This window comes from Sinohyriopsis cumingii, chromosome 10 (assembly GCF_028554795.1).
Source record: "Sinohyriopsis cumingii isolate HCF-2022 chromosome 10, ASM2855479v2, whole genome shotgun sequence".
NCBI lineage: Eukaryota > Metazoa > Mollusca > Bivalvia > Unionida > Unionidae > Sinohyriopsis > Sinohyriopsis cumingii.
The window spans coordinates 71,299,758-71,319,822 of record NC_142970.1 but is presented as its reverse complement, the minus strand read 5'-3'; the positions used below and the strand labels follow the sequence as shown (position 1 = coordinate 71,319,822).

At 34.8% G+C, this 20,065-nt stretch overlaps 1 protein-coding gene across 1 annotated transcript in view; it reads right to left on the bottom strand.

Annotated features, from left to right (window-relative positions):
* Positions 1 to 20,065, bottom strand: part of LOC149790372 (uncharacterized) — a 273,840-nt gene that overhangs the window by 110,359 nt on the left and 143,416 nt on the right. Inside the window, exons 29-32 of the mRNA XM_089973208.1 lie at positions 15,275 to 15,532; positions 11,390 to 11,610; positions 8,431 to 8,536; positions 4,108 to 4,224 (exon numbers count right to left, since the gene is read on the bottom strand). Of these exons, the coding sequence (XP_089829334.1) occupies positions 4,108 to 4,224; positions 8,431 to 8,536; positions 11,390 to 11,610; positions 15,275 to 15,532 (702 nt within the window). The remainder of the gene's footprint in view (positions 1 to 4,107; positions 4,225 to 8,430; positions 8,537 to 11,389; positions 11,611 to 15,274; positions 15,533 to 20,065) is intronic.

Genomic DNA, 20,065 nt, shown 5'->3' with positions numbered 1-20,065 from the left:
AATATGCTGTTGTTGCTGTATATAGTTTTATTATATATTCATGCAATTTTGTATTTGTGCATGTTGATATTTTTTTGCGATGATATTGAGAATACCAGCAATTGTTGTTGCAGCTAAAACACAAATTGTTATAACTGCTGGTGATGTCATTGTTGATAACAATACGCCAGTTCCAGCGATAGCAGCAGATGCCGAAGAAACAATTATATCAATAGCAATTATGCATCTATTGTATTTTTTATAACTTTTATTGCATATTTATCAATGATATTAGTTTTGTTTGCCATTCACGTACTTGATTATATATATAATGTTGTGCTGCAACATCACACTGAATATTGATGTTACCCTGGTAATTGATCATACATAAAAACACCTCTAAAAAGTTTTACATTTAATTTTTTAGCAGCATCAAGTAAATCAAAAGCTGACATTGGAAAGATTAACAAAGTGTTCCTGGAAGTCTCAGACCTTTTCCATATCGATAATGAGTTCCTGGTAATCTTATACCTTTCCCTCCTTTTTTCAATCCTTTTCCTGTTGCTTTTTTTAAATGTCATTTCAGCAGCAGTTCCAACAGCACCAAGTGCAGCTGCTTTTGCAATGGCAGGTGTGGCTGTGGCTATTAACGCTGGTGTAGATACAAGAAGTGGAAATATACCACCTGTTTTAATTGAGTCTTTAATCCCACCCATAGAGAGACTAAGTTTAATGCCTGTTTTTGATTATTTGGCACTATTGAAATGTATGAGTTGACATTCTGACAATGATAATTTATTTTGACCACCTGTGATTTGATATTGCTTTAGTGATATTTTCATTCCGCAGTTCTTTGCTGAACTTAATTGAAGATTTTTAATCTGAACAGGAGTCAGACTGACACTAACATGATGATATGACATTATAATATCATACGTGATCTAATTACATGTTTAGAAAATATTACATATTTTCCACTGGGGCATCAATAACTCTACCAACCCCTTCAAGCAACATTGCTTTATCGCTGAATATAACAGTGATTGCTCTGTAAGCACCATGAATAATTGGTGGACCAACTATGGCAATAGGAGGTTGTGTCACTTGAGCTTGAGAGTGAACATCAATGACAGACGGTCTAGATAAATCAAGATGCTACAACGAAAAGTAATAAATTGGACACAATGTTGTAAAATTTAGCTGTCATAATTGCAAACCAGTATCTATATTCTTATCACGTCCCATAAATGTCATCAAACGATGATATACATGTGCTACATGATTTTGATCAAAATTCAATAATATATCCTCAGCTGGTTCTTGATGTCCATTTATTCTTAAGGAAACTTCACTAACTCCAAGTTTATCAAATATCACATGACTATGTATTTGTGAATTTACTCGCATAAAATCTTGAAAAGCAACAAATATATGTCGTGGTGCAGAAACTCCTTGCTGTGATGCTATATGCCATGTAAATAAACTATTAACACTAGTTTGAACACCATCTGTGGTTACTGTTAACCATGATAACAATGATTTACAACCTGAATCCATAAAAGAGAGTAAATTTTGTTCTTTGGCAAATGTTGGAGTCATTACCGGCATCCACAATGAAAGTTTTGTTAATATTACTTTACCAGCAGGTTGCCAAATTGCATCATCATTGGTAGCCTTTCTTATAAGCGCAACTGTATGTCTAGCCCCAAAGATAACTTTTCTAACGTTTATACAAAATCCAAAGATACTGGGGTAGTGGAACTGCGCATGAAAATCTTCTACAATCACCCTTCAACATTGATTGTCATGATGTGAATCCTAAGTTGTAATCTGGATTAGCACCATGAACCACTGGTTACACATCAGCTTCATCGTTGATGGCAAAGTTTCTTGGTCGTCTCATATTATACTATATGTTGTCAGGGTGGTCAGTATCGTCTTTGTAAAACATCATTGTCGGGCTGGCTGATCTTGTATAATTATCTGAATATCTTGCTAGACCTATTACCGTCATGGCAATGTCGACATACTTCTGAAACGATTCAATATTTCTTCCGTCAATGATATATGTAGCACTGTCAAATAATGACATGATGCCATTGTTGACAAAACCAATTCTAACATCAGCTACATATTTAGTATCATCTGTGTTTATAATTTCACCATCTACTTCAATAAATGCTTCAGCAGGCAAGAAATATCTGCTTGTATCTTGAACTTGTAATTCAACTCGCCCACTTTGATTTGGTTGTCGTGCGTCATAAGAATAATACTGATAATCGCATAGAGATTCATCCTTGAGAACTGGTGCATCCATGTCAAATGTGGAATCGGATATATGCTTGAACAGTTTATTATAATTGTTATCGTGTTAACACAAAGACCACTTCCTGAAATAAGACTTGAAGTTATATTTTTTTCTGCTTCATCAGCCAACTCTGATAGTTTTTGATTAGCAGCTTGATTTATTATCTTACTGACATTTGCAGGCATAACTCCAGTGCTGGCCAGTTTCACTGGTGGCTGAGGTTTTCATCGTATTAATCGTGCTAGTCTATCCTTGATCGCCGAAAATACTTTACTGGCAACATTACCAATTGCACCAGGAATTTTTTCATGAACAAGATCAATAGATTTCATTCCTAGTTGTTTTGCAATCGGTATTGCTTTTGGGGCTATCCTCGCAAATAAACCTTGAATAACATTGGCAAGTCCACCACCGTAAATCGCTTCGTAAGTTGGTAATCGTGAGTCTATAACTCTGACCATGATTGGTCCACGTTGAGCATTGTGTACAATCATCTTATTTATTATTCATTTATTTAATCACTGTGATAATCATCAATGATTTAGTTAATGAGAGACTGATAAACATTGATGTCCATGATATCACCTGTAAATAATCTTTGACAAATATCAGTTGTTTCAATTTTAATTTCTGGAGCATTATTTCTGGCACGTTTTCCTCCAATCAGAATTTCTAGCCATTCAATGTCAGAAAGAACATTATTAGGACAAGCAATAAAACCAATTCCTTTTGTAGTTAAGGAAGAAAAAACACTTCCAGTAGCGCCAAAAGAATCATGGCCAGGATCTCTTTTCTCACTTTCTGTTTCTTCTGCTTTTTCCTTACTTAATGAAGAATGCAATTTCTCCCGTCGTCTAGTTTCTTTAAACCCCAATTTTTCTCTCTTTGTTTCTTTTCTTCTTAATGTAGTTTTAGCAATATTTTTAGTCGTATTGCTATGATGTCCATAGCGTGGCAGTTTAGAGTGATGTCTAGCACTGGGGCATCATGCCGCAGACTTGTAGCATCATGTCCAACCCAGCCACATTATCCTGACACCAGGCTGACCAGTCCTAAGACTAACATCTCTCAATGCTGAGCAAGAAGTGAGACAGCTGCTAGTACCATTTCTTTGTCTTTTTTATGACTTAGCCAGGGTTTCAAACTCATGATCTCCTGCATTTTAGGTGGATGCTTTAACTAATTAGGCCACAGGAGTATTCATTAAATTTTGCAACAAGAGTACCATTATGGCCCCATGTGTAATAGTAGCCAATTATTGATGAGCTTTTTCCAATCCATCCACAAAGTTTGATCCCATTGTGGGACGCAGGACTAATGTTATAGTTTTGAAACCACTCTTCTTTTATAAGGCTCAGTGACCTTTGACCTTGAAATAGACTTCCCCACATGCTAGACATCTACAAAATTTGGTCCAGATCTTTATAGAAAACTAATGGTGTTGTGCAGGAACCATTTTCTTTTGCTTTAAGTCAGTGACCTTGACATTTTGACCCTGGTACTTCTTATTTACCACAAATGCAAGCATCCATAATGTTTGGTAAGGTCTGTGATGAAGAAATAATGTTACAGTTCAGAAACCATTGTTATTCTGAGTAACCATGGCTTTTAACCTTTTGACCCTGAATAGGGTTCAACCTTTACCCAAGTGCAAGCCATCCATAAAGTTTGGTAGTGTTAGTGGTGAAGAACTTGAGTCATTGTACAGAGAAGAAAATTTTAACCAACATATGGAAGGAAAACATCACTACATAACATGCTCCACCTTATGGCAGATGTAAAAATTTAAATGAAGATTTTAAATATTTGCAAGTACATACCTCTTACTGTGGCATAGTAAGTGTGACCATTGTTCAGCAGGAGACCATGAAATGTAGCATGATTAGTAATTCCAACATTCCTGAAATCTATGATGTCAGTTCCACCATATGAAGAACCTGAAAATTGGCAATTAAATAAACTGTCTTAGCTTCAAAATGATTCATGCCAATTATGGCATATGAAGAAAATGATCAAGGGGTTTCAGAAATGCAAGGAATGGAAAATAATTTATATCAAACCTCAATGCAGCATTTCAATGACTAAGACTTTGACCCCAAGGTCAAAAGGGCAAACATGCATGTCACCAAATTAATTGCCTTACCTTCATGATAATTCAACCTAAGTATAAATAAAATCCATAACTGGGTTTAGGAATTATAAGTAAAATAATAAAATTTAAAAAAATAACCAAAACATTTATGCAAATTGTCTCTGACTGTCTTTAAATAAATGGTAAAAAGGGTGAATAAATATGTTGTAGAATGAAAATAAAAATTAGATTCACCATGACAATACACGTGTTGTAAGAAGAACTGAATAATGCTGAGGTGTGTTTAATGTTGCCCCACACTGAGGTGTGTTTAATATTGCCCCACACTGAGGTGTGTTTAATGTTGCCCCACACTCAGGTGTGTTTAATGTTGCCCCACACTCAGGTGTGTTTAATGTTGCCCCACAGTGAGGTGTGTTTAATGTTGCCCCACACTCAGGTGTGTTTAATGTTGCCCCACAATGAGGTATGTTTAATGTTGCCCCACACTCAGGTGTGTTTAATGTTGCCACACACTGAGGTGTGTAAATGTTGCCCCACAATGAGGTGTGTTTAATATTGCCCCACACTGAGGTGTGTTTAATGCTGCCCCACACTGAGGTGTGTATAATGTTGCCCCACAATGAGGTGTGTATAATGTTGCCCCACAATGAGGTGTGTTTAATATTGCCCCACACTGAGGTGTCTTTAATGTTGCCCCACAATGAGGTGTGTTTAATGTTGCCCCACACTGAGGTGTGTTTAATGTTGCCCCACACTGAGGTGTGTATAATGTTGCCCCACACTGAGGTGTGTATAATGTTGCCCCACACTGAGGTGTGTTTAATGTTTCACCACCAATACTGCAGCACTAGAGTTGCATTTCCTCACAAAAACACTTAGAACTAAAATAGTGTTTTTTTCCTTCTTCAAAATTTCTATCCCCAACTAATTAAATGAAGTCTATTATCCTAAAGACCAGTTTTTCTAACAGAATCAATTTTATTATGGGTCCAAATAACTGTCACTGTATTGTACTTTAAAATACCATCTATACTTGCTTACAAGTCAGACCCAACTGCAAATTGCATGGACCCAGATCTGCCATCGGAGATTGCACCAGAACATCTGGGTCTTTGCAGCTGGTTAGGACTAATGTGTAGAGCAAACAACACAGATTTGTTGGTGCATTATGCAATGGCAGATCTGGGTCTGTATTTTGCAGTTGGCTGATAAGTGAGTATATGCAATAGGGATTTTCTACAAAACATTCAGTCTTTAAAGTATCTTTGTTCACACTTTCAAAAGTAACATAGACTTCTAAAAAAATCACTTTTTTTTAAAAAAGCTGCAGAGATTACACAAGCTCGTACATACAAGAAACACAATACTATCAATTCATTACTTTTTAATGGAAATCAATTTTGATGGAATTTGTGGTTGCTCCTAACTATGAATTAAAAGAATTATTTAATCATTGATTGTTCTATGTAAACAATAGGAAACTAGTTATAATTCATGAAAAAAAAACCCATAATTATTTGGCTACACCATGAAAACTCAGGCCATAAAAAGTGCATTAGCCTGTCAACTAGTTAAGCATTCCATATAATTAAGTTTGTAGTATATGTAAAAATGAAATAAGATTTAACACAAGTCATAAATCAAGCATTAATCTGGCAATGGAAGGCAATGACTTACTTATCTGTCATGATTCCTTGGTCTACATCAGGTGCACACAACATATGGCACGCCGACACATATTGTGCTGCCCCTTTTTTATGCATATGTTTATGCTTTTATTACAGACAAAACTTTTGCTGAGTAGATTGTCCAATTAAAGCATGATTTTTGAAAATGTATCATTTCTGTACCAAGAAATAATATAATAAATTTATCAGATATTTATGTAAGAATACTTGTCATAATAAATATTTTTTTAAAAAATTTATACACTATAAGAGAATTTTATGCAATCTTTATAAAAGGGAACCATGGTTTCTGATGTTACATCTAACAATGTACTGATTGCTGAAAAATGGAAAAAGTTACCCAGGCTTTAATAATTCCGCATAATTCTTTCCTCCGTTAAAGCAACCATTATGCATTCAACCCATCCTCTACAGATCAAGGCACTCATAAAGTACTGGTGACATCTTGTCCCATGGTTTCATCTTGCGTGGATGCACAGGATGCAATTTGCCAGTGATTTTCACTCATTTACTATTTCTGAGCATTTTGTTTTTAACATTTTATTTTGTTTTATAAAAAGTTGTATATTTTTTAAAAAAAGATATTTTAGTCATTATTTTAGGAAAAATTGAAGATTGCCAATTATGACGTAGATGATAGCAGAATAGGATTATTCAAGGGTGACCACCTCTCCAGGTTCATACCAACTTCTGGCAACTCTTTCCAGGTGCCAAATATTTACATTTACAAAAGCCTTGAATTTTTGAGGCTGAATCATATGTATGCTGTTAGAGTTAATCGCGAAAAGAATAGCATTATGGTATTCAATACACTGCTGCCACAGGGGCCATCTTGAAAATCATTTTATTCTTAATTCTCTTGAATGAAATGTAATATTGCCATGGGACGTTCACAGAAGACTTGTGAAATTGTACAAGATCTAAGTGCACTGCTGACCAGAATGACTCTTCCCATGTGCTTGAACAATCAGCCTGAATTATTCTAAAGTACCCTACCTTTGGCAATTATTAAAACAGGAATATTAATTTTGCCAGAATAGACAATGCAAACTTCTGAAAGTGCAATGAATGAATTACAAAATATAAAAAATGTAAATAAACGTTATCAGCTCTTTTTTGTGCAAGTTACCTCTGAAGTACAGGAAGTGAAAATGACTAAGTAGAGCTAGCAGTTTTTTTTATAGATGCACATCTAAATTAAGGCCAAGCTGTATACTCTACAATCCAAATTACACATTCAATCATACACCAAAATAAAGGGAATTATAAGTACTTTAAGCAATACCTACAATATACAAGGTGTTTTTAAACAACCATTATGACCAGCAAGGAAAACCAAGAAAATTCTTTTCTATAAAAATCTAACCCTATTCAAAATACAAAACTGTAGAGTGCCACCTTAAGAAGTCTTCGGGTTAAACCCCATGCCAGTATGATCTGTTTAGAATGAGTAGCAATAACAAAGATTTTCAAGATGGACACTGTAGCAGATCAGCTTCCTTTTCATTTAGGACCCAATAAACATTGTAAAAAGTCTTTTAGTGAAAACCCCATGTTGATATGGCCATTCAGAAAGATTCGCCAGATAACCACCGTGATCAGTAGAGCTATAAACTCCAAATCTCCCTGAATTGCTCAATCACAATGCTGTGTGATGTCACTATTTGTCAAATATAACATGCATTATTTTGAGCATGGGTCAAACGGCTAATAAATAATAAAAGTATGTGATAATTTGATCACCTTGTATTTACTGCAATTTCAAACTTCTGTACAGTATACAGTTTAAATACCAACTGTCTACTATCCCACTATTCTTTGGCACCTATTGCCAATGATTGTACACTATTCTTTAAAACCTATTTCCAATTCACATGTCTGTACACTATTATTTGAAACCTACTGCCAATTCACGTTTGCACAGCAGTCATTAAAAAGAAAACCAACCTACTGCTGCTTCATGTTTCTTTACAGTGATCAGGTATTTACACTTACTTATGACCATTTCTTACTTCTATACAGGTGTCAGACAGAAAACTGCAACTTATTTATGCATCATATTACAACATGCAACATGCGTATTTACACCTACTATTGCCATTTCCTACTTCTGTATGGTTGTTAATGCAAACACCAATGTACTCATATTTCTGTACACTACTTTCTTTTGACACTTACCTATTGCCACTTCATACTTCTGTACAGTTGTCAGTGCAAACAAAATTGTACCACTGTGTCATATTTCTGTACACTATTTTCTGTTGACACCTATTTCCACCTCATACTTCTATACAGTTGTCAGTGCAAACAAAACTGTACAACTGTTATATTTCTGTACACTACTTTTTGTTGACACTTACCTATTGCCACTTCATACTTCTGTACAGTTGTTGGATGAATGTTGATACCGTACACCTCAAGGTCAACAAAAGACTCCCAGTGAACCATAATGTCGGACAAGGAGGACTTGACAAAAGAAAAGAAAACTAGAATATAAACATGCTATTCAGTGTAGTGGATGACTACAGTGATCCTAAACTAAGTCAATAAAATTGAGTCATCTTTGACAATAATTGCATATTCCTTCCCATAAATTCAATGGAACTTCATCTAAACAAGATAAGAATTCAAGATTCACTTATTCAATTTTGGGATAAATATTAAATCTACTTCTATTTATGCTTTCTTGTTGGTACTGCGCCATTGAGAAAGAAACTAAAACTGAATGGTTCCAGCAGACACCACTGTGAATGGATACAAATATCTTCTTCAGAATTGGGAGATAACCTACACTGGTCTAGCCTAGCTAGCTACTTTTATATTCAACATGCAAAGGCAAATTACCAGAAGATTTGTCACCATCAATTCATCATTTCAGTCAATTACCAAAAATAATTCACTACCAGTCACATGACACCCATCAAAGGTATGCCTGCTTCATGAGCCTCAAGAGTATCTACTGCTCTGACACATGATTGGATGCAGCTGATGTAACTGATCAGTCGGACTGCTTGTTACATTTACCAATGAAAAAAGTCAAAAATAATCATAGTAGCCTTCACAGACTATGACACATGTAGCAAGTAAATCTCTCCAATGTAAATGTTGTCTTTTTTTAATTAAGGTGGATAACATCATTCACAACTACAAACATACATGTCAAGTAAAGAGTTCTCTGATTAGTCATTTAATTTCGATTTCCACAGCCTATATCTCTTTAAGCACAAGAGAGCACTTGTTCAAAACTAGACTTTGGCTAGCTACATAAGTCAAGGGTTGATGTGGAAAGAAGTGAACTTATGATCCTTGTCCAGCTATACAAGTCAAGGGTTGATGTGGAAAGAAGTGAACTGATGATCCTTGGCCAGCTACACAAGTCAAGGGTTGATGTGGAAAGAAGTGAACTGATGATCCCTGGCCAGTTACATAAGTCAAGGGTCAATGTAGAAAGAAGCGGATTGATGATCCTTGGCCAGCTACATAAGCCAAGGGTCAATGTAGAAAGAAGTGGACTTATGATCCTTGGCCAGCTACATCAGTCAAGGGTTGATGTGGAAAGAAGTGAACTGATGATCCTTGGCAAGCTACATAAGTCAAGGGTTGATGTGGAAAGAAGTGAACTTATGATCCTTGGCAAGCTACATAAGTCAAGGGTTGATGTGGAAAGAAGTGAACTGATGATCCTTGGCAAGCTACATAAGTCAAGGGTTGATGTGGAAAGAAGTGAACTGATGATCCTTGGCCAGCTACATAAGTCAAGGGTTGATGTGGAAAGAAGTGAACTTATGATCCTTGGCAAGCTACATAAGTCAAGGGTTGATGTGGAAAGAAGTGAACTTATGATCCTTGGCAAGCTACATCAGTCAAGGGTTGATGTGGAAAGAAGTGAACTGATGATCCTTGGCAAGCTACATAAGTCAAGGGTTGATGTGGAAAGAAGTGAACTGATGATCCTTGGCCAGCTACACAAGTCAAGGGCTGATGTGGAAAGAAGTGAACTTATGATCCTCGGCCAGCTACATAAGTCAAGGGTTGATGTGGAAAGAAGTGAACTTATGATCCTTGGCCAGCTACACAAGTCAAGGGTCAATCTAGAAAGAAGTGAACTGATGATCCTTGGCTGATAAGACCTTTCATGTTTGATGAGTAATGATGAGATTTTCCAGATGACTGCCATGGTGACCATGTTGTCTCTCAGACTGGCAACGTTTCCATTAGAGTCATCTAGACACCAAAAAATGTATTTAGGTGAAAGTACAATGTCGATATGATAATCCATCTAGGATAAGAAGTAATAAAATTTTCAAGATGGCAAGTGTGAGCACCAGTTTCATTTAAAAACAACTAGACATCATAAGAAGTATTTTAGTGAAAACCCCAGGTCCATTCAGGAGGAGCAGCAATAACAAGATTTTTAGATAGCCATTGAAGTGGCCAAGTTTGACATCAATCCAGAACCATATTCATTTTTAACCAACAAGATATCATAAAAAACCTTTAGTGAAAACTTCATGTGATCATTCATTCTGAAGAAGGAGCATTGACAAGATTGTCAAGAACACCTCTGTGGCCATATTGAATGTCTGAGTGACACCATTTTCATTCAGGACCAGTTAGACATTATAGTAAATCTTTCAATGAAAAGCCCAGGATGGTATGGCTATCCATTCAATGAGGATTAGTGATAAAAAAAAATGTCATTAATGCCACTAAGGTGGCCATATCTAACATCAGATCAGAACCATTTCATTTTAAAACTACTAGATCTCATAGAAAGTCTTTTAGTGAAAAAACAAAACTAAACATGGGATGAATGTGTGTGTTAAGTTTCAAGGCAATTTTCCAAGTAGTTTAGGAGTAGCAGCTATTACAAGCTTGTGCCAACACACAGGAAGATGGACAATGGATAATAGACCATCACATAAGCACTCCTGGTCCATAAGACCAGTACAGCAAAACTTTCATAAAAACAAAATCCTTATGTTAGGTCATGTTTTTAAAAAAAATAAAAATACATTTTTAACCAATTAAACTAATTCCTACATATGTTGCTGGTATGTGAACAGATTCAGATTTTAGTATTATTTACAATGAAGGTATTAAACAAAATGAAAATGAAAACTTTCACTTTAACAGTTTTCTCTTTTATAAAATGGTGAAAGTAAAAGATTGAGATTTTTTATCCAGAGGTGAGTAACTTAGTTATAATATCTACACTGGCTGGTGTATTGTGTCATGGCAACATCGGAAAGTTATTTAGTACTGTGGCAATGGTATAATCAAAATTAAACTACTTATAACATGTTCCTTTCACAGTACCTGGTACATTTGTGTGTCCTCTGTTCCAATCCATACTTTGCCTGGAGTTGGAGGAGTAAGATCAACAGTGACACCATCGCTACATGCACTGACAGCTTCCAGATACTGTATCCATCGTTCTTTCGTTATTGCTGTTTTATTGGCATATATACAAATAACGTAACGTCTTCCATCCACTAAGTAGTTGGTTGAATTTAAATAGACATTGACATATTCTCTTTCTGTAAAGAAAAAACAGTAACATCCGATACTTTTGTCTTGCAAAGAAATAAAAGCATTCAGTAAAATGATAAATTCTAAAACTGAAAACATGCATTTGGCAGTACAGATCATGCTATGACTGAAAACAAGCATTTAGCAGTAAAGAGCTTGCTACAACTGAAAACAAGCAATTAGCAGTACAGAGCATGGTACGACTGAAAACCAGCATTTAGCAGTACAGAGCATGCTAAGACTGAAAGCAAGCATTTGGCAGAATAGAGCATGCTACGACAGAAAAAAGGCATTCGGCAGTACAGAGCATGCTATGACTGAAAACAATCATTTGGCAGTATACATCATGCTTAGACTGAAAACAAGCATTTAGCATTACACATCATGCTTTGACTGAAAACAAGAATTTGGCAGTACAGAGCATGCTACGACTGAAACAAGCATTTGGAAGAGAAGACTATGCTTGGACTAAAAACAAGCATTTGAAAGAGCAGATCTTGCTGTGACTGAAAACAAGCATTTAGCAGTACATATCATGCTATGAGTGAAAACAAGCTTTTGGTAGTACAGATCATGCTATGACTTAAGACAAGCATATGGAAGGGCAAATCATGCTATGACTGAAAACTAACATTTGGCAGAACAGATCTTGCTAAGACTGAATACAAGCGTTTTGCAGTATAGATTGTGCTAAGAATGAATACAAGCATTAGGAAGAGCAGACTAGGCTTCAACAGATCATGACTGAACACAAGCATTTGAAAGAGCAGATCATGCTAAGACTGAAAACAAGCATTTGGCAGTACAGATCATGCTAAGACTGAAAACAAGTATTTGGAAGAGAAGACTATGTTTTGACTGAAAACAAACATTTAGCAGTACAGATCATGCTGTGAATGAGAACTGGCATTTAGCAGTACAGATCATGCTATGACTGAAAACTAGCATTTAGCAGTACAGATCATGCTATGACTGAAAACTAGCATTTGGCAGTACAGATCATGCTAAGACATAAAACTAGCACTTGGCAGTACAGATCATGCTATGACTGAAAACTAGCATTTGGCAGTACAGATCATGCTAAGACTGAAAACTAGCATTTGGCAGTACAGATCATGCTATGACTGAAAACAAGCATTTAGCAGTACATATCATGTTGTGAATGAAAACTGGCATTTAGCAGTACAGATCATGCTAAGACTGAAAACTAGCATTTGGCAGTACAGATCATGCTAAGACTGAAAACTAGCATTTGGCAGTACAGATCATGCTATGACTGAAAACAAGCATTCAGCAGTACATATCATGTTGTGAATGAAAACTGGCATTTAGCAGTACAGATCATGTTAAGACTTAAAATTAGCATTTTGCAGTACAGATCATGCTATGACTGAAAACTAGCATTTTGCAGTACAGATCATGCTGTGAATGAAAACTGGCATTTAGCAGTACAGATCATGCTATGACTGAAAACTAGCATTTGGCAGTACAGATCATGCTAAGACTGAAAACTAGCATTTGGCAGTACAGATCATGCTAAGACTGAAAACTAGCATTTGGCAGTACAGATCATGCTAAGACTGAAAACTGGCATTTGGCAGTACGATCATGCTAAGACTGAAAACTAGCATTTGGCAGTACAGATCATGCTAAGATATATCCTACAATTACTTAATTTCAAAATCATAATGTTGATGACCATGATAACAATTGCTGCAACCAAAAAAGTGATACCTACACAAAGACAACAACTGAAGGTAGTTCACTGTTTGAACCCTAATATGGACTTTGGGTAATAAGTAACACAAATACCCCTTTGTTCTCTATCACTAATCCATATCAATTACTGGTTTTATAATATTTTTTGTATTGTCTCCATCATTAATATTTTTACATTTTAAATGGACTCGTTTTCCAATTGGTAGCCCAACTAATTTTATCTCATTTCCCTATTGGTAACCTCAGTAATTTATCTCATTTTCCTATTGTTAGCCTCACTAATTTATTGCTTTCCCTATGGTAACCTCACTAGTTTTCTCTCTTTTGTTGAATCTTGCCCTTAAACAGGTTTCAAATCGAATAACCTGGCTAATGCATTAGACTTTTTAATTAGCATTTAAATAACAATGTATAACCATGTAGCTCTTGTGATAATAGACAAAATAATAGATAAAATAAGAATGAACTGTTTATTCAGGTGTCAATTAATAATAGATATAGTGGTGCAGTTGTACATGAGGAAGATCACAATCGTTCAATAAGTGAACAATACAGGTTACAATCGCTCTGAAACAACCCTTTCTCTCTGTAGTGAATTCATCTTATATGCCACGTTAACATATGCATATATGGATGTAAGATAGAAAATTTACAAAATCGGTGAATTTAGCTTATACTTGACATTGACTTACAGGCCAGAAAATACAGCAGTCTTAAGAGAAAACCTCATGTTGATAAGATCATCCATTCAAAAGTGGTAACCTTGAAACTTCAAGGGAAAAGTAGTTTCTAGTTTTTTAATAAATCAAAAGAAGAAACACTACAAATCATACAAACCAGAACAGTGAATATGCTTTTATTCAGACAACTATGAATAATTTGTTCTATATGCATGTTACATTCTGTCCATGTGAGAAAATCATGTGGGATATACTAATGACACCTACAGAGATGCCAACAAATTACAACAGAAATTTTTCAAATTTTCATCCAATAATATATTTTAAAACAATAAAATTTATTAATTTAAAGCAGTTTTCAATTGCCAGGCATTTCCTGCAGTAATCCTTCCCACCATGTGACATGATGACATCTGCCTAATATTTCTCCCCCGCAATTCCATTTAGAATAAATGCTGCACAAATAATTCTGTCAGGATATAATCCACATTGGCCTCATTTAGTTCTACGGCTTTCTTCAGGTGAATCAAGGTGCAAAGCTGATGTAATTTCTGATAGGTTCAAATTATGAAACAAATTTTTAGGTATGCTTTCACAACAGAACACAATTGGATGTGATAAGTTTTCAGGTATGTTTTCACAACAGAATTACAATCAGACATGACAAGCTCTTCTGTTTTTATAGATATGCTGGTAATCAAGCTGTGGTTCACCTACATTATATATATATATATATATATATATATATATATATATATATATATATATATATATATATATATATATATATATATATATATATATATATATAATATAAAAATGAGTGTCTGACAGAAGTGACGGATTTTAAAAAGATACATCTGCCAAGCTGAAATGGTTGGCATCTCATTTACCAAAATTGTTGATGGCATGATGAATAACACATAATGACATGCAACTTTTATCTTTTAGTGTTTTCTCATACGAACGTTTAGAAAATACTGAGTAGTTTAAAACTAAATACATAACAATAATCATATTTTCCCCCACCACTATTTCCTTTGTGAAATTAGAATAATAATACAAAATATCTGGCAGTGTAGAATTGGGAAACTCCATCCTTCAGATCAGAATCTATGGATAGGAACTCAGCAGTCTTTGATTCTGCCTTCAAATGATGACCTTTCTGTGGGATTTCCTACATCATGTCAGCACATATGCTGAACTCTATCATTTATTTCCACATTTTTATAAAAATAATTTTATTAAGATAAATGAATGTAAGACTCAGTACCTGTTCTTCCACATGCTATGGCATCTGGATGTCCACAAGGATTCTCAAATGAGATATCTGGTCGCATAAAATGGGTGACTTGCTCAGCAACATTCCATTTAATCACAGCCCAAGTATAATCTCTGTGCCGTAGGGTTGGCCAAACTGCTGATAGGACATTCTTGTATGGTGTATAGTCCTGGTCTTGCAAAGACCAAATCGCATTTTGCAGAAGAAGGCTGGACTGGGCCTCTCCAAACCCATCCAACACAACCCCACCTTTGCATCAAAAAAAGAATACAATAAAATCAGATGAGAAATATGCAGCAAAAAATTCTCAGTCATTCATTTCCCTCCAAATCCCACCTCAAAACCTCCATCCACTTCCCCTCCCTCATCTGCAACTCCAGATTTTGGGGTGGATTAAAATTCTAGGGCAATGCAACTCATCCAGGTATTGTTTCTACAGATGTTGTACATATACTATCTAACTCTGGGGTCTCTGTTTTAGAAATGATCTTCATCATCAAAACCTTTTAAAACAGGAAACCAGGCTAAAATTCCATAGTACACTAACAACATCTAGCAACAGACAAATAGTAATGTACATGTTGCATTAGTCATTACTGGTAATCCACAAACCACTTGTAATTATGTCTAAAAGTATTTTGACACATCTTAATCAAGAAGTTATACAAAATTCTTTACAAAAGGATGGCCCTGATCACATGGTCACCATATTTTCTTTAATGGGTGTCAGGGCAGTAATAATTGACTCATTTTACTTGGATTATAAAAAGTTATGTTTCAAGTCATTCAAAAAATGAACGATTATTGTTGTATAAAAACTTTTAAGAACTTTCATACAAAATCTGAATCTTTACAGCGGATTGTGACACTGCCAAAATGTGATACAGACCCTGAAACCAAATCTTTCTTTTTCTTCATATATTCTGCATTTGATTTGCTTTATATTTGCATTACATTCATTCTGCTTTTCATTTGCATTCCATTTATATCTGCATTTCATTTGCTTGACATAAAACCAGGTCAGCTATCTGCATTGTTATTTTTCAATAAGGGTCTCAAAACTGCATTCTGATTTTTACACTTATAACTTCCATGTTTCCTTTCATTCTTGTTTATTTGAATTGCATTTACCAAAATCAGGATTTCTGTTTTAAATTTAAAGAACTTTGCTACAATATCTTAAGTTATCTTATCAAAAATGTGCTTTTAAAATAAGAAATTCTTAAAAGATAGAATTAATTCACAATAAATAAGAATAAAAACTACAATGGATAGTTCCAACCTGTCAACCAAACTGGGCACATTGACCAATCAAAAGTAGGTATCGATTTCATTGCATAGATGTGTTGATATCCACCATATTTGCTCACAAACATGAGACCACGCTTGATTACTATCATAATACATTGCAGAAGAATGTAAAAGATTTCACTGAAAATCACTGAACATTTTTCAGAATAATGGTTTACCATTGCACTTAGGGCACATGAGATGCAGACTGTCATTAATATGAAAGGATTTAAGTTGAATTTTTTAAACAAAAATTCTCAAACCAAACATCAATATGGAAAAAATGTTAGTATTGTAAGCAATGCACTACTTATAATCATATTTCATATAAAATTATACAAAACTGTTTTTAAATAATGATAGTATTTGTTGTGCTTGTGTAATGTTGAATACAATTTATGCTAATTGTATGATTATGTTCAAACTGTATATCTTATTGGAGCCATAATATTACATGCTATAGGGAAACTTTGTGTACACATGTTGTTTATCTTTGTACTTTTATTACCTTGGTTTGTTTTTCTTTCAAAAATTAAAATTGGAATACTGGAATCGTGCACCATGCTTCATTAGTGATGATTTTATAAAAATTTTCAAACTTGATCATTGACATGTAACTGGTGTCAAGTTGACAATATACCAAGCTAAACTTTCAATTCTGGATTGCCCCTGATCTATATATATATATATATATATATATATATATATATATATATATATATATATATATATATATATATGTGTGTGTGTGTGTGTGTGTGTGTGTGTGTGTGTGTGTGTGTGTAATTACAAAGTGGATTTTGACATCAATTATTTCAAAATGTACATTCAATTATTTTGAATAGTTTTTTTATGGAATGTTTTTAAAAAAATATTTTTAATTTATGAAGAAGTGAAATAGCAATAAAATATTTATTTTGATCTGCATGCATGAGTATTTTAATTTGGAATGATGGCAAAATACTGGTAATTTCCCACCATTTTAGCTTTTAATATTTTTGTTGTTGACTTTCACATTTTGTAGGAAGGTGGGGGTGGTGGCACCATAATATTTTCAGTGCTTAGGGCCATGGAAGGCCCTAATCTTGTACTAGGTGATGATGTTATTGAACAAATTCACAGCTTGTAAGTAGTGAAATATTGGCAGAATAAAAAATCTGATCTTGGATTAACATTGAAAGGAGCTTTAAACTTTTGAAATTTACAGGCAACCAGAAATATAGGTAAGTACAGTAGTCCCCCTGTTGAACGGCCCCCCTGACCAGCAGCCACCCGCTCCTTACGGCCAGAATCAGTTGGCACCGACGAGTTTGTGTTCAAAAGTACCCCTCACGAAAGGCCACCCGGCTAAAGCGACCAGCAGCCAATATATTAGTGCAATAATATAAAATTTACCCCTCACAAGAGGCTGCATTTGTTTTTGATATGTATCCAGAACCAGTATTTTATTCATAACGTGTGTTAAGTAATCCGATTTCTGTTTCCCGATGTCCAGTTTTCATTACTGAAAGAAATGTTGACTAAAGTACATGTACCACTAAGGTTAATATTTTAATCCATACAAAAGGGTAAATACCTGTAATCCAATTAGCCTTACTGCTGTGTTATCATAAGATGTCCGGTTTAGTCACTTTGATAATTGTTAAGATTACAATTATTGAACAGTAGTAACAGCTGAGAAGTGGCAGCATCGATGTACAATACACAAGTCAGCAGGAAAATGGTTTGATAGCCTTTATGGCTTCCCTTAGTAAGATGTTCACTTTGATAATTAGTGGCTATTACTAATGACAATAATTGTCAAAATTACAAATCCTAACGGCCGCGAGGTCAAATCTGCGTGATGTTAAATGGTACATATCAAAGCCGTTTTGGCTTCACTCACTTAGTGTAAAGAAATGTATAAAAACAATAGGGTACCAGACTGTGACTAACAAATCATGTGACAAGATCACTTCCTTTAAAAACACGGCAATTTGTTTAGATGCATAAAAAATTGTTTTATCAGTATTGTAGTTGGCAACATGAATAACTTACTGCAAAAGGATCAACATGTCATCGAGGAAAAGAAAAATTCTTAGTTTAGAAGAGAAAGTGAAAGTAATTCAACTGACCGAGAGGTTCGGGGGGTGGGGGGGGGCTGTGTGTCGAGGATCCTTGCAGAAAACTTATAATGTTGGAAAGACTCAGATAAACAATATCATGAAAGATAAGGAAACAATTCTGCAGAAGTGGGAAAGTGAAATGGATGAAGAAAGGAAGATTGTTTGAGCCAGGAGATGTTTGTGTTCTGATTTGAATGACAAGAAAAAGCAACAATTTTGTTAGTTGAATTGGGATATGACGACTTTACCGCAAGTAACGGATGGTTGCACAGATTTCAAGTGCGACACAATATTAAGTGTTCTGTCCTTAGTGGAGAATCAGCTGATGTTAATAATGAAGTTTTCGAAGATTGGAACAAAAGACTAAACGATATATGCAGGGGATATGACAACAAGGATATTTTTAATTGTGACGAGACTGGTTTGTTTTTTAGACTGTTGCCAACAAAAAGAGTGACAGATGATGTGATCTTAACATAATTATAAAGACAGTTTAAAACTATATCAATGGTTATTCAAAACATTCTTTTGAAAATGATGAAAGTTTGTTTTTCATTTATTTCACAACATGCATGTGATATTTTAATGAAAATATTAAATGTTTTAGAATTAAACGTACTTGTGACTTTCTTCATATGTATTTACTATTCGCATTTGTCATCCCCCACTAGAAAGGCCACCTCATTATAAGGCCACTTCCCTGCTGCAGTAGGGGTGGCCTTATAAGAGGGGGGCTACTGTATATTTTGAAAATCCATCATCAAATGCATTCAGGATTTATTCAATTTCTTCTTTATCATTCATTGTTGTAAACCATTTTGCTTGAAAATATGTTTCTTTCACACTGCATTCATCATGCGTTCCATTTGCATTCATTCCCTTCACTGTTAAAATTACCTATTTCAGGTCTGTAATTTAGTCTTACTGACCAGGAATGCAGGCAAGACAAAACACACTGAGACCAAGCGGTCCAGTTGGGCATGATATTTCTGCCGTCGATGATATTTGCCTAGTATCATGTTGAAATGTTTTCATAGTCTTTTCCCCTTAAAATTTGTATCTTATTTTGTCAGGCTATATGTCAACATTTAACTTTAAGGGTTTATCTTCCTATAGTTTTCCAATTTTTACCATTTCATTTTGGAACTTAACTTTTCATTGGCTGTACTGATGTGCTCTCAAACCCTATACTTCAAAATTTTAGTAATGACAGCCATAATTGATAGAAAATTGGATCATTTGAACAAATGTTTAGGAAAATCTATTTACATGTTTTATTTTTGTTATATATATTTAATTTGTATTGTGTGTTGGCTATGCTCCATGACTGTATTTTATGAATATATTTTGCAATTGACCTTAATCCAAAATCAAGTTAATGGTCTAC